The sequence below is a fragment of the Pelmatolapia mariae genome, linkage group LG20 (genome assembly GCF_036321145.2).
Source record: "Pelmatolapia mariae isolate MD_Pm_ZW linkage group LG20, Pm_UMD_F_2, whole genome shotgun sequence".
In the NCBI taxonomy this organism is placed as follows: Eukaryota; Metazoa; Chordata; class Actinopteri; order Cichliformes; family Cichlidae; genus Pelmatolapia; species Pelmatolapia mariae.
Window position 1 is genome coordinate 44,278,891 of NC_086244.1, and position 23,546 is coordinate 44,302,436.

General features: G+C 43.4%; 3 protein-coding genes across 5 annotated transcripts; 1 reads left to right on the top strand and 2 right to left on the bottom strand.

Moving 5' to 3' along the window:
- Positions 1-920: 920 nt before the first annotated feature.
- Positions 921-8,142, bottom strand: LOC134619366 (ninjurin-1-like). Of its 3 annotated transcripts, XM_063465157.1 has the most exons (5): positions 8,090-8,142; positions 5,196-5,339; positions 3,699-3,924; positions 1,477-1,612; positions 922-1,396 (listed from the first exon to the last, which is right to left on the bottom strand). In XM_063465157.1, exons 2-5 carry the CDS (start codon positions 5,253-5,255, stop codon positions 1,339-1,341), a joined length of 480 nt encoding a protein of 159 aa, XP_063321227.1. In that variant the 5' UTR covers positions 5,256-5,339; positions 8,090-8,142; the 3' UTR covers positions 922-1,338. The 3 variants fall into 3 exon arrangements, with proteins under 3 accessions (XP_063321229.1, XP_063321227.1, XP_063321226.1); XM_063465159.1 differs by lacking the exon at positions 8,090-8,142 and having other exon boundaries at positions 921-1,396; positions 1,477-1,528; positions 5,196-6,650; XM_063465156.1 differs by lacking the exon at positions 8,090-8,142 and having other exon boundaries at positions 923-1,396; positions 5,196-6,645.
- A 753-nt stretch (positions 8,143-8,895) lies between these two features.
- On the bottom strand, positions 8,896-14,865 carry haus7 (HAUS augmin-like complex, subunit 7). Its single transcript, XM_063465155.1, has 9 exons — positions 14,626-14,865; positions 14,114-14,229; positions 13,968-14,038; positions 13,832-13,893; positions 13,525-13,715; positions 10,979-11,090; positions 10,660-10,872; positions 9,270-9,381; positions 8,896-9,192 (listed from the first exon to the last, which is right to left on the bottom strand). The coding sequence occupies exons 1-9, from the start codon at positions 14,680-14,682 to the stop codon at positions 9,131-9,133; spliced, it is 996 nt and encodes a 331-aa protein (XP_063321225.1). The 5' UTR covers positions 14,683-14,865; the 3' UTR covers positions 8,896-9,130.
- Positions 14,866-15,575: 710 nt separating this feature from the next.
- las1l (LAS1 like ribosome biogenesis factor) lies at positions 15,576-18,055 on the top strand. The gene has a single exon (XM_063464096.1). It carries the CDS (start codon positions 15,769-15,771, stop codon positions 17,494-17,496), a length of 1,728 nt encoding a protein of 575 aa, XP_063320166.1. The 5' UTR covers positions 15,576-15,768; the 3' UTR covers positions 17,497-18,055.
- Positions 18,056-23,546: the final 5,491 nt, after the last annotated feature.

The window sequence follows — 23,546 nt, forward strand, 5'->3', positions numbered from 1 at the left end:
AATCCCAGAATGACTTGTTCAAACTCCATTACTACCTTAACTACTTACATTTACCTTGTCTTTATATTTTATGAAGTGTCAGTGGCATAAAGTGTCTGAATTGATATAAAAACTGGAATGGTCAGATTGTTGTAGACTTTTGGCTCAGGTGATAGAGTGGGTTGTGTACCAATCTGCGGCTCCTCCACTCCATGTTTCCAGTTTTCCTTGGACAACATACCTGAGAGGGCGCCATTGAGCCAGTAAACTTCTACAGTCGCATAAGTCAATACATTGCAGTTAATATTGCAAGTGGAATCAAATACAGCATAAAACCTGTGACAGATTCATAGCTTTGAGCTGTGGGAGGACCAAGCTTCCCATAAGAAACCCACACAAACAGGCCCTAAGCAGGTTCGATCTAAATAAAAGATGGACAGAGTCACCGTGGCTCCACATTTTGGTGTGCTGGGTCTTTTTGGCGACAGAAATGGAACAAAAAATCTGGATGAGAGGGTTGAGCCTTCATTATCAGTTAAGATACATGCTATTCTGTGCTAATTAACAAGTTAGTAAAAGTCTAGAGTTTCTGTTACCAGAACTGCAGCATAAACTTCTTGGATGGTCTTTACTTCTCAACGGGCCGCTTCAGTTTAATTTTTCTGTTAAAATGTTACAAACTGTTTCAGAGGTCAGGTGACTTCTGGAGTCAGTGAGGCCAAGTGGGCAGCTATTGGTTGTAGTGATAGCTAATAAAATCCAACCTGCTACTTTATTTAACAAAAAAACATATATAGTTTCCTGTTGTACAGTTGCTACCAAACTGGAAAGTATCCATAGAAACCCAGTTTTACACCATGCAGTAAAGTTACTTTCTAATACTGATACTCTTTTTTACATAGACATATTTTAACATGGAAGAGTATGAAGTGTATTTAAAACAATAAGAACCAGCAGCTTACACTGCCAAAGAAACAAAGCATGTTATATTTATACGACAGAAGCTTTTAATATGTTGGAGTATCCATGTCCAGTATGTGCATTTCAGGAATTGGCATCTCTACCCAAAGGAAGATGAGGCAGTGTTAATTCCCACAAAGTTATTTGGTTGTCAGTCTGTAGCTGTAAACTTAAGATAGGACTGGCCTGTAATTGTCGAGGATGAGGTCTACTTGATGGTCCACAGCTTGCTGAAGTCTCAGTCACAAAACATTTCATCATGTTCATTCAAAAAACGTTTTTTTTTTCTCCAAACAAGTCTTAATTTGAACACAGAGCCCACACAGAGGTAAGGCTTCTGTGCCACAGCAGCTTTCAGTGCTTTGGTCCAAAGTCTGGTCTAACTGGCACCAGTCCTGTTCAGGTCAATGGGCAGAGGGGACGCTCTGGTACTGATGGAACAGGTGAGGCTGGTGAGCTGGGAAGAAAAACCATCAAGAGTTTACACAAGCAAGAGACGCCGTGAAGCAAAGAATCTGTGTTCTGTAAAAGGAGTACCTGATAGTATGACCCTGAAATCCCAGCGCTGTGATGAAGATGTTGATGAGAACTGTGAAGAAGACAAAGACTGTTGCTACATTATTCATTCTGTTCAGTTTGGCGTGTTTCCTCACATCGTTGAGATCGCACTTCACTGCTGACACACAAAACAGTGATGCAGTTAGCTACACTGATGACCACCAGAGTTATCAGGTTATTTATGGATTAGATGAACAGATACAGATGCATGTTTTATACTACTTTATGGATTTTATTAACGATTGTGTATCAAAAGTTAACTTGTCAGAAAAAACAAACTGGTGTATGTGCTCTTTCAGGTTATCTATGGGGCAAATGTAGGTGAGACACAGATATCTAGCTCAGCTAAATGTTTATTTTCCAAACTGTTGGGCACAGTAAAAATGTCCAAGAGCACTAAGACTGCAGCATCCACGCACACTTTAGTTTGGGTCTACACACAAGCGCCCACAAAGGACGGCTCATTGGACCACGGTCACAAGAGGGCGGCGTCCTGTTCTACGATGCATCTCTTCATTTTTGTTTATTAGGAGGAAATACTGGCATGTGGTCCATCTTAACACACTTTAGCCTGTATGCTCAATGCTAAGCCCAGCAGCTGACTAACATGCCTGTATGCAGCATCCACGCACATGTGACTGCTGGGAGTTCCAGTTCAGTGCACAAGCTTGGATCTGCAAAGTGTGCAACTGTATTGAGATCATTTATTATGTGAAACTTCTAATTTTCTTTAAGAATTCATATATTTGTTTTATTTATAAAGATGTAAAACAGTTTTGGAAATACTGCATGTAAAGGCTTTATGCTTTGTCAAACACCACTTCTGTGATGTCTGTGGACCATAAACTGATTGCCCTAAAACAGGCGTGGGCAACTCCAGGCCTCGAGGGCCGGTGTCCTGCAGCTTTTAGATCTCACCCTGGGTCAACACACCTGAATCACCTGATGAGTTCATTACCAGACCTCTGGAGAACTTCAACACATGTTGAGGAGGTCATTTAGCCTTTAAATCAGCTGTGTTGGTTCAAGGACACATCTAAAACCTGCAGGACCCTGACCCTCGAGGCCTGGGTTTGGACACCACTGCCCTAAAACCTTTGTATCCTTTTTACTTGGGTCATCTTTATACAATTCACTTTTAGTGTCAATTTAAAATTAGAAGGGCTTATTTCTTTTAAACCGATGACTCTTTTGCATGCAGCAGCATGCAAGACAATCCACAAAGTAGTGTCCCAGCTGCAGCCATCACACCCCCAAGCCTTCCTTTTCATCTCTGGAGATTTCAATCATGTTTCCTTGTCCTCAGCTCTTCAATATTTTCACCCAGTATGTGGACTGTGTTATCAGGGAAAACAAAAGACTGGACTTACTGTATGCAAATACTAAGGATGCATATACATCATCACCCCTACCCCACTGGGTCGCTCAGACCATGACCTGGTCCATCTGGTTCCCTCATACATACCTGGAGCCTGGAGTCCAGGTTTGGGCAGCAGATTGAACCAGTTCTTTAACAGGTTTGATTCCATAGCCCTTTCCTCCCCCATCCACCAGAGCTCTTCACCTCTCTGCAGCCCCGCCCCCCATAGCACGAGGGACAACAGATGCACCTCACCTGCATCCTTTCTCCCTCAACGACTCCACTGCCTCCTCCCCCCATGCGAGTCATCAGGAGCCACCCACCCACACCCCACACTGCAGCCTCTCTGTCACAGCTGACCAGGTGCAAAGTCAGTTGAGGAAGATGAAAACCAGGAAGGCCGGATGGAATCAGCTCCAGACTGTTGAGGGACTGTGCAGATCGACTCTGTGAGGTTACCACATGTTTAACCTCAGTCTCAGCCTGGAGAGGGGCTGTCAGACTCTATAATGCAGCTCAACATCCTCTGGTCACCTTACTCACCAGCTTGTTTGTTTACTGTACATTTCATACATCGCTCTGTGCATCGTTACCTGTATATACGAACTTCACTTGCTTATGTATATAGGAACACTTTGTGTCTTCCTTTTATATTTTAGATTGCCCCTGCTATAAGAACTGTAACACCCACATTTCTCATCTGTGGGATAATAAAGGTTTATTCTTTTCTTTTCTAAAAATACTTTGAAAGCATTTTTCACTCAAACTGGAATAAGAAAGAGAGAAGCACAGCTGTTCTTTAAGCCGTTTCCATTCAGACAAAGTCAATGATGTCACTTGCCAATGAAGACGAGCAGCAGCCCCACTATGACCTGTAACGCGATGGACAGGGACAGCAGCACGATGAGGGGGACGTAGACACGATACTGTGGACCCACATAAAGGACGGTCTTCAGCTGAGACGAGTTGGCCATGAGCAAGGCCACGTCCAACATGCTCTGAGCCGCACTCTTCTTAGTGGCGTAGTGATTCATGTCAATAGGTCGGAGTGCTTTTCTAGGCCGGGCCTGTGAGAGGACGGGTTAGGTATGAGAGCAGGAACACAAATGCAAAGCCAAATAACTTTTCACAATGTTTCTCCTCTCTTTAACAGTGTGATGTCTCTGCACACGTGTCCACGCTTTTTTCCACACGTTTAGTTACCTGTCCCTGAAAACATGCATGTGTGGAGAACGAGTTGAACTGGTCCTGTGTCTGAGCTGATAAATCCAGGTGACCGCCGCCATGTATCTCAGAAATACTGGGAGAAAGTTTCAACCAGCTGAGACATTTGGTCCAGCCGTGTAGCACACGGGTGTGAGACGTCACACCGGGGTGCAGCCCTGTCTCAGCCCCACAGCTATCACTCAGCTCTCTGTACAGCTGATGAGTGGAACAGACGCTGGAGAGGGGTCGTTCCTATTTTCTCTCCCTGTTATCATGGACTTTAACAGCATAATGATGAAGTGACACTGAACTGAATCATTGATCTTTTTGTTTTTTGTAACGTTATCATTCTTATTGTTCTTTGAGGCTGATGTGATGTCAGGGATTAGTGCTGCATGCTCAAACATCCAGGTAAATCCCAAAAGGTTGGTTCTGTTCACCTGGACGTTCTCAGTTTTCATCACTGTACAGGTCATCTTTGTTATAGCCTGCACACGCCTGACGTGGATCAGAGCACTAAGAGAACACATAGCTGCTTTCAGACTGCCGGTCGCTAGCTTCACCATATAAATAAATCAGGAATAACAAAAGCCAAAGACATTAAGACGACACACGGCCCCAGCCTTTGTTAAATTTATCAGTAGGATGGGATTAAAAGAGACTTCTTAAGCTCACGTCAAATACCTTAATTTTATTATTGAATCACAGTTCAGCATGATCCTTATTTATCTCATGCTGGGCCTTTGTGTTCATTGAATGTCAAAAATGAGCTGTTTTAGCCTTTTTGATCCACCTTTCTTTTGGCTCCTCAGAAACAGAAACCTAGAGCATCATGTGGGTGAGACTAAAGTCCTGCTAGAACGAAGCTACACTGGTTCTATGAAAAAGCCCCATGCCTAAATGATCGGTGGGGAGAGAGCCACAGCTTTACTTTTGCTTCAGAAGTTTGGTCAGTTTGCCCCAAGACAGGATAAAAAGTTTGTTTTTCCCCACACGAGCTATAACTCCATATACAACTCTGCTGCTTCCTGCAGTAACAGCTTCATGATGTGCCGACACAAACTTTAGGCATTTCAGCTACGAGCACCGTGGCCCCCGAGGGCAGAGAGGACGAGACGGGCTTGATGCTTACCTCTATGTCGCCCAGTTTATTTAGAGCCATGTCCTCTGCATTAAGCGTGTGCTCTGCCATTCTTCTTTCTGCTGCTGGAGTCTGCGCTGTGCTGGCTGCAGAAAAGCTCGAGGCTGGAGACAGGATCAGGTCTGGCTGCTCCTCCTGTAGGATTGTTAAGCAACTCCCACTGCATGCCTCTCTGTCACTCTCCAACACTCATGTCATTCATAATACAAGAACTTTGAGCCCTTTAACTGGAATATCTCATCTTTCTCAAATGTCTTTTAATATGGCTGTACACGAATCAACACGACTCAGTGTGCCAGCCTGCCTGCAGCAGTGACAAGAATTATACGTCCTTTACTGAGGTGCTCTGTTGGGTTCACAAGGGATTTTTTATCCTTTTGTTCCCATTATGATGGATTCAGACCAGTTTAAAGTTTAAAACCTAAAAACTGTCTATTTCTGTGATTAGAACACAGTTTCAACATTTCACCAAAAGTGAAGAGTTCAGCTGTTTTTAAATCTCTTTGACCAGAATAACATTTCTCTGCTCCTGATTTTAGATTTTTATTTATTCGAATGTGTTCCAGTCTCATACTGGGTGTACGAGCTGGACAGACTGGTTTAGCTCCCCTCTGCTTTCGTTTCAGCCAGCATCTTTGGAAAGGCTCCTCTTGTAAACAGGGTGGATGAGATAGCTGCTCTCTGTCACCCAGGCTGAGTAGAACTGTGTGAGATAGAGTGGCTGGTGGTCTGAAGGCTGAATATTTGAATCACACCACTGTACATGAGCTTGAAGCCATATATACATGAGATTAGGGCTGTGCGATATGACCAAAATCTCATATCCCGATATTAAGACATCTATCGTCCGATAACGATATAAATCACAAAAATGTAACATCGTCTGTAAATTCTGTGAATCTCGGGCAGCTCGACTTTCTTGAAGTGTTTCCAGCTGCGCGTCGAGTGTTTTAACCGATACATGAAACGATACATTTTTAGACATAAGTTGTAACGGCCGCCTTTTTCTTTGTATTTATTACACGGCGTGCTGCGGGGAAAAGCCCGTTCTAACGTTTGAGTCTAAGGTTTATTTTTTAGCACCTGACGGCTCTCTTTTGCTTCTCATCCGTAAACACTCAGCATCTTTCACGTGATTCAGTTTATTTTGAAAAGTCTCAACAGGATCTTGAGCTTTATTGTGAAAGGTTTATGTGGAAAATAAACAAGCGGACACGCGGTGGTTTTACCGTCGTTGTTGCTAACGACAACGCATAAAAACAGGCGCTTGTCCGTCTGTAGTGTGGTTATATTAAATATAAGAGAAAGCGAGAACTTTAAGAAATTAATATATCCACTACAGTGACCATCAAAACCGTGAACAAATATTGCTGTAAACAGTTTATTTTGCGACACCACGAAACAAACGATAGTGTAAAATGAAACGATAGATGTTTTTGTATATATATATCGTTATATCGAACAGCCCTACATGAGATATAAAACAAGGATAAGTTGAGCCCACGTTCATGTAATAAGACCTTTGAACTACTGTTAATAATTGTGGCGTCAGGGCTCTAGACTAACTTTTTGACATGGGCGCACCGGTACGCCTAACTTAAAAAATTTAGGCGTACCGGCACAAAAGTTAGGCGCACTCAAATTTTTCAACCGCTTCGCTTAACACCGCAGTTTTACATGTGCACCTTCTTTGGGGGGAAGTCCATACAGACAATATTCATTTCTAAATTATTAACTAACAATCTTGTGCTTAAAGTGCTTTGTCAATATTGTAGAAAATGTTAAACTTAATCATCATCTTGGCCTGACGACCTGTTTGCTGCTGCCTGCTGCTGAAAGGCAGTGGGGAGAGGGGACACTTGGGCAGTGCATTTATTGCAGCATGAAGTGTGTTTTCTGGATACACTGCTGCTTTTTCAGCATTCAAAGATTGATGGCACTGTGTCAGAGCTGGCTATGAATTTCAGACAGATCAGGCCTTAACTTAACACAAAAGTTATCAATAGTTCTTTTCATCTTTTCTTATTACCCACAGCTACATCCACTTCTGTCAGGCCTAGGCTGCTCACTAGAGCTGGGTATCATCACTGATTTCTATAATCCATTCGATTCCGGTTCTCAAAGTCCTGATTCGATTCAATTTAGCCTCAGACAGTCAGAAATATTATAATTCTGATCATTTATCAGTACTGACACTTGTGAGACTTCATCAGAATTGTGAACATCACAGTAGATGCCTTTGTGTCAAAGTAACTGACAATAAAACACAGAAAAACGTGAAGGAGATTTTCCTGGTCTGGCTTTTTATAACAGATAACCTTAAAAATATTCTGCAATATTCTGCAATTTTGCATAATTTTAAGAAGTTTAAATTTCTTCAGTATTGAACAGCAGAAATTAGGCTTTCTTGTCGGACGTCATTTACATGAAAAAAGAAAAAGACAGCGCTGTAAACAACGGTAGACTGGTGGGTAATAAGCGAATGAATAATCCAGAAAACAGATTTGAGACGGGAAACTGTTCTTGAAGTACACACAGGGAGCTGTGTAGGAAGTGTAATTTTTATCGTGGGGAAGCAAAACAGCAAAAGTCAGAGGGAATTCATGACGACATTGATCAAATGTGAAGCGTAGTTTGCTGCTTCTTTTGCTGCTGGCTCGGCGAATTTTGGTTGGAGAGACAAAACCTGCAGCTCAGAATCAGCGCAAAAAGACGTAAACACAGAGCGACCCGACGCATCAGAATCGCTAAGCTCCGACAGCGTGTCCGTCTGGTGAGAAAGCCGAGAAAGACAAAGCTGATTCTGATGCGTCGGGTCGCTCTGTGTTTACGTCTTTGTGTGGAATCCGTTAATGAATTGATATCGCCTTATTAAAGCTACTCACCTCCCTCTTCTACCTGCACTTTCCACTGGACCACGGCCAATCAGAGAGGTCCCGCCCCTGACTATCTCTGATTGGTTTAGTCCACGATAGGGCATAATGTGTGTCTGTTGTTGACCACACGGAGTTGCAGAGATTTTTTTTTTGTTACCCAAACAGCTGCGACCAAGTGTTGGTAACAGTTGGTCGCACCGGTGCGACCAAATGTTTTTCTTTAGTCGCACCACGGAAAAATTTGGTCGCATTTGCGACCAAATTGGTCGCACTCTAGAGCCCTGGACGTGATAAACAATGTTCTCATTTCTGTTTTTCTTAACATGTAGTCGAGTGTTTAACAAAACATAGAACAATAAATATGAACTTCACAGTACTCAGTTACAGATCAGGAGAGTAGATTTAAAAAGCAGTAAATATGACCCTGATGAGCCCTCATTCCTCCATGTTTGTTACTCTCTGAGCACCTAGACTGTGCCCTCGCTCTCTGGGGCGACCTCAGCGTTGGACTAATGAAGGCGTGAACAGGCTCAACACAGCGGGAACTCTGCACACTCAGCAGTCCACCAGTTACACTGTATTTATACATGTGTAATGATGAAGTTGAATCCTAATAATTAGACAGTACATGAGTGATTTTGGTCTTTGCGACGCCTGGTGCTTCCTTCACCCCAACTGTAGGGAACATACTCTCTTCCCACTCTGCTCTGGAGTATTTCCCAGCACGACTGCAGTGAGATGTGATGTGACCACTGAGTGTAAAATGGTCCGTTTCAGTAATCATCATAAACAAAGAAGCATAGCAACATGTTTAATGTCATCAATGATTTCTCCAAAAAACGATGTAAAAACTCTCGACCCACCAACACTTTCTGTTTCACACAACAACATGTCAGTCATGCTCAGATTAAACAGAGTGTCTGACTGCAGTGACCACACACACGTCTGTCCCTTACACCTCTGTGAAACACGTCCAAGCTGTGCTGTCTCCATCTTAACACCACCAGAGCCTCCTCGCTGAATCTGGTGAGTGCATCCCTCTGAATGACGCTATGAACTAAGCTGAGACAGAAAGCCTCCAATTCGCCCGATAACCTTCTCCAGTTGATCAGCTAGTGGAGAAAAAAAGAGGAAACAAATAATAAACAATATGTAAGAAACTCTAAATATGAGTATGAAACTGACTTACGTAACGTGTGCTTCTCTGCTCGGCTCCAGTAGCGAGGCTGCGTTTGAAGCTGCTTCAGCTCCTCGCTCACCGACTCAGAAGCTTCTGACGCTTCCTTCAGCATTTCCAGCTCCTGACAGACGCACACACCAGAACACGTCACTATGTTCCTGTCCTACGACCAGCGTCAGTTTATTAGTTACACCGACCTGCTATCAGGCCTGCAAACAGTCCGGACTAAATGAAGGTTCAGACTTAGATTCAACACCTCTGTGAAACACGTCCAAGGTATCTGCTGCCAAATAAACAAACAGAATTTCACTACAACAACCCTGAATAAGCCATTAGTTTGCAAAGCTAGGACCTGAAGAGGTTTAAGACCAGGCAGAAGCTGGCTGTACAGCCACCTGTGTCTGCTTCCCATCAACGTGGCACCAGCTGCTGGGTTATAAAAACAGAACGATCAAAACACCATTCAGTTTAAGGAGGAAAATAATTTAGCTACAGAAACAGGTTTTTGTTTCTGGCTGTAAATGTTTTTAACCGTGTCTTCACTTAGATCGTCAGTGTCTATAGAAAGAGAACAGCTGGAAGCTAATATCTGTGTCTGTGACCGGAGTTTGGGAAAAGCTTCACGGCAGCCCTCTGACTGACAGCAGGTAGATCCCAGGTACTACTGAGCAAAACTAAAGAGCAGGGTGTGGGCACGAAAACGAGAACAAACGCTGTGAAATGCAGGAATTCAAACAGTAACACAACTTAAAGGGGAGCGTATGAGCTGCAGTCACACTCTGAGAATTAAGACACATCTCCATTTCTCTTCCCACTGTTGCCAAAGTCCTTGCTCATAGAGCAGGGGTGGGCAACTCCAGGCCTCAAGGGCCGGTGTCCTGCAGGTTTTAGATGTGTCCTTGATCCAACACAGCTGATTGAAATGGCTAAATGACCTCCTCGACTTGAAGTTCTCCAGAGGCCTGGGAATGAACTAATCATGTGATTCAGGTGTGTTGACCCAGGGTGAGATCTAAACCTGCAGGACGCCGGCCCTCGAGGCCTAACGTTCCCTACCCCTGTCACAGGGGGTCATATGATTGTTGGGTTGCTCGTTCATGTTCATGGTAAAGAAGTTGGAGTTTGTGCAAATTGCTATCGTAAAAACTGAAGCAGCAAACTTTGTGAAAACTAATATTTGTGTTATTCTCAAAACATTTGGCCACGTCTGTAAATAAGAAGGTAAATGATTTGCTTTCCCTCCACCCAAACTTGGTCAACTGAGACTTTCCTCATTTGCTGATATTTAGTCAATGATTTAAGGGCAGCCCTAAAATGATTTAATGTGCAAGTCTCTGGGACTGTGGGTGTCCAAATGACACAGGTGTGACTTTAACAGAGTGGGCTTATTTGTGAGTACCGTGCTGCAGGCCAGCAGCAGCTGTTGGACCCTCTGGAAGACTTCTGTCTCTGAGCTGAAGCTGGGGGGGTCTCTGCTGCAGTAAACTCTCAGCTCTGTCTCATAAACATGGCTGAAGGTGGCCATCAGTTGCTGGAGGTCAGACGCTGCTACACGCAGTGAGCTTGGAGAGAAGGCGGGAGGACTCTGGGCCTCGCTGTTCAGGAATACACACTGAGGGGACGAAGCAAACGGCTTTACCACCATGACAGTCGCACATGTGAAACAAGATGTTTGAGCTTTAAAAACAGTTTCCTTTTTTTCTTTCTCCTTGTCAGACCTTTGACTGCAGCTGCTCCAGTGCTGACTGAGTCTCCTGTAGGAGGGCAACAATATCTCCATTTTCTTCTCTGTTTGGCTTATAACATGACTTGGTGTTCTTCCACAGAGCCCTATGAGGTACAGAAAAGAAGTCAGAGAGGCTTCTCACCTACAAACCAAATCACAAAGAGTTGGGACAGTTTGGAAAACAAATAAAAAAAGAAAGTAGCGATTTCTAAATTTCCTTTGACCCGTGTTTCATTGCAGAGAATATGAACACAAAATATTTCATGTTTTGTCCTTTTCTGTCACTCAGACCTGCAACACATTCCAAAAAGGTTGGGACAGGAGCAATTTAGGGCTCGTAATCACGTAAATTGGTTAAATAATGATCGGATTGGAAACAGGTGATGTCTAAGCAGCACCTGAGAAAGGTCTAGTCCTTTCCTAGAAGCACCAGTTTGCAACAAATACGAGACAAAATGTTTAAAGACAATGTTCCTCAAAGAAAGATAGGAAGAGATTTGGATATTTCACCTTCAACAGTGCATAATAGAATTAAAGGACTCAAGGAATCTGGAGGAATTTCAGTGCATAAAGGACAAGCGTAAGCTGAACAACCGCTCCGATCCCTCAGGCGGCACTGCATCAAGAACCGTCACACTTAAAATCCTTTAATTTTCTCAAAAATTGAGAGTGTGCCTTATGTATGAATTCTGGTTGTGCTTACTGACCTCGAACCGATTTTGGCGTGCAGAAATCTGTTAAAAAATGTTCTAGTACAACTTTTGTAAGCCGCACTGCTTGATGGATTGTCAGAGCATTACGGCTGCCGTAGTGAGGAGCTTCGCAGAGTAATCTGGGTCCAAAACTCTGTCCGCTTCAGGTCCCAAAGTCAAACGATCACTGAGAGTTAAAAACGGTCTAAATTCTTTCATCTTTAATAAAATCATCAGCGTTGCTGCTTTACCAGGTGTAACAATTAAGTTTAACATCCATGCATCCATAAAAACAGAAGTTATTAAATTTAACGGAGTTAGAAGTTAACAGGAAGTTAGCTCGCTAGTTTCCATCTAAACATGACATACCATGTTCTGACTGAGAGACTTTTGAAACTAATTCAAACGTACAGCTCTGCTATCACTTCCAACATAAATGAAAACAGAAAACTAAACAGCAGTGACGTTTGCAGGGTTACTGAAGTTGGGCTAGCTGGTATATAATGTTGTGCTACGTGATTGCTAGCGACACAGCTAAGTTAGCATAACATTAGCACAGTGAAGCTGGAGGATGAACGCTAACTTTTTTTCCACTCGATAAAAGTTAATGTGACGGATTCTGGTGGTTAGGGACAAATGCAATCGCATAGCAGGATGCTATACAGGGGGCAAACTTCAGTCAGGAGAACAACTGAGATTATTCATTCACAATACGAGGTTAGTTATTAATATACTGCAAGAACATGAGAATAGAACAGCTGCGAGAGAATTCAACATTAATGAATCAATGTTACGGAAGTGGAGGAAGCGCAGTTTTTGGCTTTCCCCATATTTCAAAAGTGCTTCATCTCTTTGCTATCACAGTCGCCCGGCATAATTTGCAGATGATAATGGTTGTAGCCGCTGAGATGCTTCCGACCAAAACAGGCGCAGGTTGATGACATCATCAACATGCGCTATCGCGATACAGCGGTATAGTCAAAATCTCTATCGTTGGCCAAATTTATATCGTTTATATCGCCCACCCTTAGGTTGATGGTTCAATTCCTGGCTTCCCCTAGTCTGCGTGCCAAATATCCTTGGGCAAGATACTAACCCCAAATTGCTCTCCGATGCATCCATCAGAGTGTGAATGTTAGTTAAAAAGCACTCAGAAAATGTGCTTGTGATAATGGGTGAATACACAAGTTGTGTACAGCACTGTGAGTGTTCAGAGGAGTAGAAAAGTACCAGCCCGTTTATCATCAATCACTGTTTTTTGGGAGAAATGGACGCTGTGTGCTCCGGACCAAAGAACAAAGTTACAAAGTCCTGGCTGCAGAGGAAGAGGGTACAGGTACTGGACTGTCCTGCCTGCAGTCCTGACTGGTCTCCAGTCCAGAATGTGTGGTGACAACAAAGACCCCGTACTGTTGCCCAGCTTAAGACTTGTTTGCAGGAAGAAATGGGACAAAATGACGCCTGAATCACTTCATCGCTCTGTGTCCTCAGTCTCTAAAAATCTTTAAGTGACTACATTACAAAGCAGTGCATGCTTTACTGTTGCAACTGTTTTTGAAATGTGTTGGAAGAACCAAAATTGGAATATGTGTTTATTTTGAAAACAACAATAAAATTCATGAAGAACACATTAAATAATGAGCTGTTGTACTGTTTTCAATACAATACAGGTCAAAGGTCATTTAACGAAGCACGGTTTGTTTGATTTTACTTTAACATGCGTCCCAACTTCTTCTGATTTGTGGTTGTACAACAACACAATGAATTAGATCAGGATTCACCAAGCATCCATGAATGAGTCTTTCAGCAGTGTGTGTAAGAAGAGATCATCAGACAGCAAACATACTTGATGTGTGTAGGCCAAGGGTCAAACGCAGGACTGAGCGTCTGTGTGAGGTGAGGCAGATTCTCAGCACCAAAGAACTCCGTCAGCAGCAGCTCTCCATCAGCTGCGTGCCCGGCAGACTTCACGCCGCCTGGGACCAAAGTTAAAAGCTGCTCCAGAAACTGAAGCTGCCGCCGAGGACTTGCATCACCCTTCAGAGATTAAACACAGAACCATGGACGTGTGATTACTGTTTGTGTTTACTGTGATGCTGCATGTCTGTGTGTGTGTGAATCAATAACATCACTGATTGAATACAAACTCTCACCCTAATCAGGTCCAGATCAGATGCTCTGCATAGCAAAAGTTCCTGCCCAAGAACAGCCATATCTGCTTGGACATAAACCACCACAGTTAGTGTCAAGCAGCAAAAACATCTGGAGGACTCTGCACAGCTACGTTACCTTTAGTCAGAACATCAGGCTCCTTGGATCTCACTGACATCGCCTTTGAACTGGTGAAGTTTGGGCTGATACTGTGACGTGAACACACGGCCGAGTTCATAACGATGAACAGATTATTAGTGATACATGAGCAGAGTTTCTCCTACCTGCTGCAGATCCACGCTAGTATGTCCGTGCGGTGCTGTGAGGGGGAGCACAGCAGCTGCAGCATGCTGTCTGCTTCCTGCAGGTACAGACCTTCAACCAAGGGACAGGACGCAGCCTCAACACGCACACGGCACACACACACGCCACACACACACGCCACACACACACGCCACACACACACGCCACACACACACGACAACAGAGTCACATCAAGGCAAAGGCAAAGAGTCATGAGCAAAGGCACAGCGGGTCTGTGGCTCCAGCTGTACTGTTTCTATTCGACAGCATCAGGCAGCCGTCAAAGATCAATAAGGACGCAGCAGGAAAACCGCTGTAAAAATATTCATGTAAAACAAATCAGCTACACGGTCCCTTAGAAAACATCACGAATCATTTCAGTGCATTAATGAGCCGCCCACGTCCAACTGTTTAAACACATCACGGAGCAGCGTTTAATGCTATGTGAGCACAACTATGACTGTATTCAGTTAATATTGTATTTAATGTTTACCTCCAATGAAGAATACACATGACGAGAGAGTTGTTTCTCTGTCAGAACACCCGCCATTATCCAAACCGACCTCGGGTTCTTCTTCGTGGGTTTTATTGGCGGTTGTCAAACAGCGACCGTGTGCATTGCCGCCATCCTTCGGCGTTACGTGAGGAAAGCCACTCAGGAATGTGGGCAGATGTTTACACGGGGTGCTGTTCCTGACAGTCCTCAGGGGATTTATGTCTCTTACCAAAGTCAAACTAGACATCTGTTGTTTGATATTTTATCCTATAAATCAATACGCTGTGAATCCAGCTGCCCTCAGAGAAAGAAAACAAAAATCAAAGTCTATCAGATAAGTTAGTCTGTCTGAGAAAATGCAATATAGCCTGATATCGTTCATTTCTTCAGTTCTTTTGCAGTATATCAATAAGATCCACTTTAACTTTCACTTTACTGGGGCTTTGCATCAGTCGCCTTCTCCCAGCTTCATATTTCTGACAGCGTCATCAAACATGTTCTGTGGTTTCATCTTGTCCACAACTGCATTTCCCCTCACGGGGGGTTCTTATCATAAATAATGTGCCAAAACGTTATTACCTGCCTGGGTTCACAGTGGGTAGTTGTGGGTAGGACTGCGTGAGGAGGGCAGAAGCTTTGACCTTTGGGGTCCCTGTATGGGCCCACAAAATTATTCTGGATGGGTTTTCTAAAACCTGCCGTGGTTCCTTAATAACATTTCTTTTAGTCAAGTGATATCATGAAAGCAACAATAGCCTGAAATGTCCAAATGAATGCGGAGCAAGAAAAAAGTGCAGTGTCTAAAACTAAACAGCGTGAATTTATAGAGTATGTAAATAAACTGTGATCATCACCACAGCCAAAGAAAGCTCGTTTATAACCAGCATCGTGTAAATAAGCGCTCTGTGGAACCATCGCTCCATCCTCCAATCCAGCAGGTGGCGCCAGCGTGCCCGCGGGGTGAATGTCAGCCGCAAACGAAGCCGAAACGAACGTCGGCGTCATTTCCTGTACGACTAGCAACGGTAAAACTCGAATCTCTAAACGCGGTCCTCTGTCATATAAATCTGCGAGTGGTCTCTGCGTGGGGCGAGCGGCTTTTCCCGGTGAGTGAGAGATTGAGCGTCCGGAGCGCGCACGATGAAGAAAAAGGGCTGTGAGAAAAAGCGCCATGTGGTACCCTGGCGTAACAAAGCGGAGTGGGACCAGGTTCGGGACTACCTTTACTCGATGGACTCCTCTCTGCAGAGGTTTGCGTTAGACAGGATATCGGCTTGGAGGGCCAGGTGCGCTAATAGTTTCCCCGTGGCCGTGGAATGCACAGCGGACCTCGTGCGCTGCCAGGTGCGGGACCGCTCCGGACAGCTTACCGGAGATGACTTGATCCTGATGTACGGGACGGCCCTGGTAAGATTTGTTAATCTTATCACGGAGCGCCAGCAGGGGAGAACGGCCCGGCCGCTGAGGCGACTGGCTGGAAACTTGAACATTCCCGAGTGGGTGGTGGATCTGAGGCACGAAATCACGCATCGGAAGCTTCCTTCTTTGAAATGGTGCCGAAAGGGATGTAAGGTGGTCCTGGAGTGGCTTCAGCAGGAGTTTTGGTCCAGACAGCTGGGAGGAGCCCCCGATGAGCGCTGGGACTTGCAGTCGGATGGTGAGGATGAGGAAGCTGACGTCAAGCGCCAGGAGGATGAGCTCGTTGCCAGGCAGAAAGAAGTGGACGCCTACAGAAAAGCTCGGGAACTGCTGATCTCTTATGAGAAGGACCAGTACCAAGCTTTTGATGGGTCTCCTGAAGACAAGGAGAAGAGCTTGTGGCAGGCCCCCTTAGCAGACATGAGTTGGTTGCTGGGTGAGATCAAGCAGTTTGCACTGGAGTCCAGTGAGCTGTTGATTGATGTGCTGCTGGAGGATGGATTTCTTGTTCCTACCATGGAGCAGCTGGAAACATTAGGCTGTGCAACCTCTGACAGTGCCAGTCCCACTGAGCCCAGAGTCCCACAAACCTTCCTGCGCTTTTGGCTGCCCCTGCTAAAGATGCTTAACTCTCCATCTTTCATTCACCTCTTCCTGGAGAAGCTCTTTGTGGAACTGAAGCTGCTCAGCAAAGAGCCCGACGGTCACAGGTGTTTCTATATTTCTGCATGGATTTCACAAGTCCTCCTCTGCAACAACAACAAATTTGAATATCATTTTGAGACAAAGTTGCAGAAGAAAGCCAGAACGAAGGACAGGATTTTCATCAACCGCATCCAGCTGAGGTGGCAGCAGCTTCTCTCTGCATGTCTGGATGCCCCCTGCATCAGCACGCCTCACCTGATCCAGCTCATCCTGGATGACATGGAGCACCCCCCCCCACAGGAAACCAGAGAGAAGCTGTTCCAGCTCTGCTCCATCTACACACAGACAGAGCGCTCCGAGGCCAGCACACCTCTGCAGCAGAAGCAGCAGCAGCCCATATATACTGTGGACATGCTGCTGGACAAGATGCAACACTCCCGGCAGGATGCCCGTCCCTTGCATTCTTCACCGATGGACTCGGAGAGAAGTGAGGAGCGCAAATGGGCAGACGTGCAGGCTGAAAGAGCACTTGCCCTCAGAGGTTCTCCGTGGCAGGTGTGCACTGATAATGTCTCATGGAAGAACTACCCCCTTGGTAAAGTTCCTGGACAGTCGGACGACCCGTCGTGCCTCATGGTGGACAATTATTCGATAATGACTGTGTTTGACCAGCCAGTGGAGCTGGAGAGCAGTGCGACACGTAGCAGCATCCCTGGGGCCTCGGCTCCAGCCCGGCCAGCTGAGGGCCTCCGCTGGAGCAACAGCGACCTCAACAGACTGAAATGTGGACTGAAGCTTTTTTAAGTCTCATTCCAGCCTTCGCTGACTCTTGTTGTGCTAGAAGCAGTTTTGAAGCAAAAATACAATGTTCAGAAGACAAAATGTTGTGGGAGCTTTAACCACGAGCACAGTGCAGGTTCAGCACAGTCTGTTTATTGTGATTGTTTCTGTGCAGTCGAGCTCGTTAACTAAACATGTAGGCAGAAGCAGAAATAAAACGTTCAGGAGACAAAATGTTCTGATTTAACAAAATGAAATGTTTGATTCCTCTGTGTCTTCAAATAAACCATGCTCTTTGCAAGTGTGTGACATTTAATAGACCAAACGATACATCTGAATCCTGAAAACTGATCATCTGATGAACTGACACTGAAAATGTGTCGTAGTTGTGGTCATTTGGGCCAGGAGGAAGCCTTTATGTTCTTTGTGTTTATTGTTAGTAGGTGGCAGAGAAAAAGTTTAACACATTCTCTGCACGCTGGAGCTGAAAGTGAAATAAGAGTTTATTCATCCCTGCGGAAATTCTGTGGTTACAGTCGCTCCGAGACAATAAGAGCAGTAACACACTGAACAAAATTAAATAACACAAGACATTACACAGTTACAAAATATAAGGTGTAGCTGAAATATATATAAATAGCTCCATTATAAATGTCCAAAATATTGCAGAGGAGAAATATATATCATTGACATTTTAGGCTAAACTGTTACAAATTGTTATTTTCACCGTAGAACAAAAGTGTGTGTCGTGCATTAGATGGAGGAGCTGTACAGGGAGATATCCACAGCCAGGAATGATTTCCTGTGTCGTTCAGTGGTGCATTCTGGGTAATCTCCGTCTCACAGACCGTCCCAGTTCACAGCCTCTCACTGCCGGCCTTCATAGTATTCATACAGGTACTGTACAGTTTGGTCAGTTCAAATCAGATTTAGCGCTGACTGTGCTGTGAGCAGCGTGCAGCTTGAGCTTCTGATATGAAGAGTCTGTTGATTTTGTTTCCATACAGCTGATCAGAGTTAGTTTCACCCAAGGTCGTTCACTAGAACAACATGTAAACCCCCACGTGTTAAAAAAATAATGCTTTTTTGCCATTAAATTCTATTGCATGCCACTGATCACGCACATTTAATGGGCATTATTTGGAATCAGAGAAACCTTATTCATCCTGGAGGGGAAATTGAGTTGTCAGAGCAGCAAATATACAACAAACTCATAAAAAATGAGTGTAGAAGCAGAGACATTGTTAGATAAATATTGAGCTGACTAGATGAATATAGAGATGTAGGTATGAATATAAATAAGGACAAGCATGTGTGCAAATATATGTCGTGGTGTACAAAAGTGACGGTGCACTGAGGTGAATGAAGTCTTTACCTGTGCTCGTGTTCTTCTTTTTTGTGGAACTGCCCCAAATGATTTGTGTTATGGCTCTTCACAACAATTGTATTTTCCTTTAAACATGATTTTATAGAATTAAATTATAAAAAATAATTCTAGGAAATCTTTAAGCTGAAGCGTGTTGTTTTTCTGCTGCTTCTTATCTCTGGGAATGTTAAACCACATCATATCCATCTTGGTAGCTTATGTTCCATGATGGATATGCTCCGTGTATGGGCACATTGGACTGATGCAGATGTTATTCAGATGAAACCTGGTTAAACAAATCTATTACAAGTAGGCTTATAAGTATTGATGGCTATAATGAATATAGGACAGAACAACTCAAAAAAGGTGGAGGGACTGCAATATTTGTCAAAAGCAAGTTCCATGTAAACGTCCTGTTCTGAGTCAGTGAGTCAGCAATCTGACCTTTTGGCCCTCGAGGCCTCCAAACGTTTGCACATCACAGTTGATGTTGCTAAAGAACACCCTCAGGTGTTAGTGATGCCGTACACTCTTCAACGAAGCTTTTATCTGATTTGAAAGTTAACAAAATAGTTCTTATGTGAGACTTGAATTGTAACTGGCTACATCCAGTCTGAAATGAATTCAAAGCTTGCTGTAACTCGTTGATATTGGGCTAGGTTCAAATGAAATATTACAAATGTTCCACATAAATACACGGCTGCTTCAGTGTTTGCAAATGACAATAGAAATGAATAGAGTAGAATAGCTTTTTACTGTCCTTCTACATGCAAAATGCCATGATAGGTGCTGCACGCTGACTGTGCAGCAGTAAAATATAAACAGTAAGACAGCAGGAATGAATATGGAGTAAAATATGTCATATTTATGCGTCGTGACATCCAGTTTTGTGGGACTGCGTGCACTGAAGTGACCAAAGTATTGCAAGCATCCTGCATCGCCGTGTTTTCTCGTGTTCCCACGCTGTAATTTGCCTTCAATTCAATTCAATGTTATTTATACAGCGCCAAATCACAACAACAGTCACCTCAAGGTGCTTTATATTGTACAGTATATCGTATAATAATACATACAGAGAAAAACCCAACAATCATATGACCCCCTATGAGCAAGCACTTTGGTGACAGTGGGAAGGAAAAACTCCTTCCCAAGGAAAAACTCAATGCATCATGGGAATCCCCAGCAGCCTACGTCTATTGCAGCATAACTAAGGGAGGATTCAGGGTCACCTGGTCCAGCCCTAACTATATGCTTTAGCAAAAAGGAAAGTTTGAAGTCTAATCTTGAAAGTAGAGATAGTGTCTGTCTCCTGAATCCAAACTGGAAGCTGGTTCCACAGAAGAGCGGCCTGAAAACTGAAGGCTCTGCCTCCCATTCTACTTTTAAATACTCTAGGAACAACAAGTAAGCCTGCAGTGTGAGAGCGAAGTGCTCTAATAGGGTGATATGGTACTACAAGGTCATTAAGATAAGATGGGGCCTGATTATTTAAGACCTTGTATGTGAGGAGCAGGATTTTGAATTCTGGATTTAACCCAACAAATCACATTTTCATGCCTCACACTGGCCCTTCAAAAAAGGGGGTGGGGGGGACCCCTTTCTGCAAGCTGTACTACATGAGAGACATCTCCATTAGGAGGCAAGATAAAGATCACTATTTTACATGTTTATAGTGAAATAAATGTATATAAAAAATACTTGTATGTGAATGAATAAGTTAAGAAGCACATTTGATTGTTTGTTCTACTTTTTAAAATTTATTTATACAGTAAAACTGTTAATTTTCATTCGTTGCCTCAAGGCAACACTGTGCAGTTAGCCCAATTTTTTTCAGGCAATATAAAGCATTTGCATATTTGTGTAGAGATGTGTTTGTGTGCATTTATATGATCATAGTCAATGTTTTTTACTTTACAATCTACTCATAATTACAGGACATGGATGTAAAAACCTTTTATGAAAGGAAACCAAGGGAATGTGCACTTTCTGTCCTCAGAAAGTGAGGACAGTGAGCTTTCAGGGAGTGACAGTGAAGTAGAGGAGTGGATCCCTGAATGAGGTTTGAGAGACACTTAGGAGCTCAGGGGTCAGGGGTCAGTTAGTAAAGTAACTGTGTCTGTGCGTGTGTTAATTTGTGTGTGTGTGTGTGTGGTCGTGTATTACTTATTGTTGTGTTTGTTTACACACTCACATTGTGAGGTCTCGCCTACTTTATGGGGACAAATTGCAAGGTAAATCATTAAATTTTAGGGTGAAGGCTTGAGTCAGGGTTAGGGTAAGGTTCAGAGTATTATCCAGGTCAATATTAGATATATTATTAGGGACCCTAAAGCTCCCCCAAAATAGGGAGAAATATTTTTTCCTGTCATGTATTTAATATATATTCTTAGTGCTTATTTGCTGATTATATTGTTTTATGTACATACATACACATACATATGTATGTGTATGTATATGTATGTATATATGTGTATGTGTGTATATGTATGTAAGTGTATATATATGTATATGTATGTGTATGTGTGTGTATGTATGTACATACAGTCAGGTCCATAAATATTGGGACATCGACACAATTCTAACATTTTTGGCTCTATACACAACCACAATGGATTCCAAATGAAACGAACAAGACATGCTTTAACTGCAGACTGTCAGCTTTTATTTGAGGGTATTTACATCCAAATCAGGTGAACAGTATAGGAATTATGACAGTTTGTATATGTGCCTCCCACTTCTTAAGGGACCAAAAGTAATGGGACAATTGGCTTCTCAGCTGTTCCATGGCCAGGTGTGTGTTATTCCCTCATTACCCCAATTACAATGAACAAATAAAAGGTCCAGAGTTCATTTCAAGTGTGCTGTTTGCTTTTTGAACCTGTTGCTGTCAACTGCCAGGATGAGATCCAAAGAGCTGTCACTACCAGTGAAGCAAGCCATCATTAGGCTGAAAAAAACAAAACAAACCCATCAGAGAGATTGCAAAAACATCAGGCGTGGCCAAAACAACTGTTTAGAACATTCCCAAAAAGAAGGAACGCACTGGTGAGCTCAGCAACACCAAAAGACTAGGAAGACCACGGGACACAACTGTGGTGGATGACCAAAGAATCCTTTCCCTGGTGAAGAAAACACCCTTCACAACAGTTGGCCAGATCAAGAACACTCTCTAGGAGGTAGGTGTATGTGTGTCAGAGTCAACAATCAAGAGAAGACTCCACCAGTGTGAATACAGAGGGTTCACCACAAGATGTAAACCTTTGGTGAGCCCCAAAAACAGGCAGGCCAGATTAGAGTTTGCCAAACGACATCTGAAAAAGCCGTCGCAGTTCTGGAACAACATCCTATGGACAGATGAGACCAACATCAACTTGTACCAGAGTGATGGGAAGAGAAGAGTATGGAGAAGGAAAGGAACTGCTCATGATCCTAAGCATACCACCTCATCAGTGAAGCATTGTGGTGGAAGTGTCATGGCGTGGGCATGTATGGCTGCCAGTGGAACTGGTTCTCTTGTATTTATTGATGATGTGACTGCTGACAAAAGCAGCACAATGAATTCTGAAGTGTTTCGGGCAATATTATCTGCTCATATTCAGACAAATGCTTCAAAACTCATTGGACGGCGCTTCACAGTGCAGGTGGACAACGACCCAAAGCATACTGCAAAAGCAACCAAAGAGTTTTTGAAGGGAAAGAAGTGGACTGTTTTGCAATGGCCAAGTCAATCACCTGACCTGAATCCGATTGAGCATGTATTTCACTTGCTGAAGACAAAACTGAAGGGAAAATGCCCCAAGAACAAGCAGGAACTGAAGACTGTTGCAGTAGAGGCCTGGCAGAGCATCACCAGGGATGAAACCCGGCGTCTGGTGATGTCTATGTGTTCCAGACTTCAGGCTGTGATTGACTGTAAAGGATTTGCAAACAAGTATTAAAAAATGAATGTTTGATTTATGGTTCTTATTCTGTCCCATTACTTTTGGTCCCTCAAGAAGTGGGAGGCACATTTGCAAACTGTTGTAATTCCTACACCGTTCACCTGATTTGGATGTAAATACCCTCAAATAAAAGCTGACACTCTGCAGTTAAAGCATGTCTTGTTCGTTTCATTTGGAATCTATTGTGGTGCTGTATAGAGCCAAAAATGTTAGAATTGTGTCGATGTCCCAATATTTATGGACCTGACTGTATATACATACTAGATGGTACACCAATTTGTTTCATTTTTGATTATTTGTTTTATTTGGTTTATTTGTGTTCTTATATGTTGTTGTATATTAAAAAAATAAAATTAAAAAAAATTGTTTTATGTATGCCTTCATAAACCAGACGAGACGAGAACTAAGTTAAGGGTGACAAGTTGCCCTGGCAACAGACTTTAGAAAGAGGAAGTGCAAAGCTGCACCGGAAATTTGACACAAAGAAAAGAGGAACTGGGTAAACGGAGTGTGTGTGTGTGTGTGTGTGTGACGTGCTGCAAAATCTATAAGGAGACTGGCTGCTGCTGCCTCAGACTTGAGCTGATGTCTGTGTGCTCAGTTTCCATTTTCTGGAAAATGTAAAATTAAAGATCATTTTTTGAGTTAGACCACTTTGAGCCGTGTCTTTCTTCGCCGTTAAAAGAATACAAAGAACTGAATTTAATAGTCCCCCAAAATTAAAAAGTCATGCAGAAGAGGGAGCCAATGAAGGGAAGCCAATACAG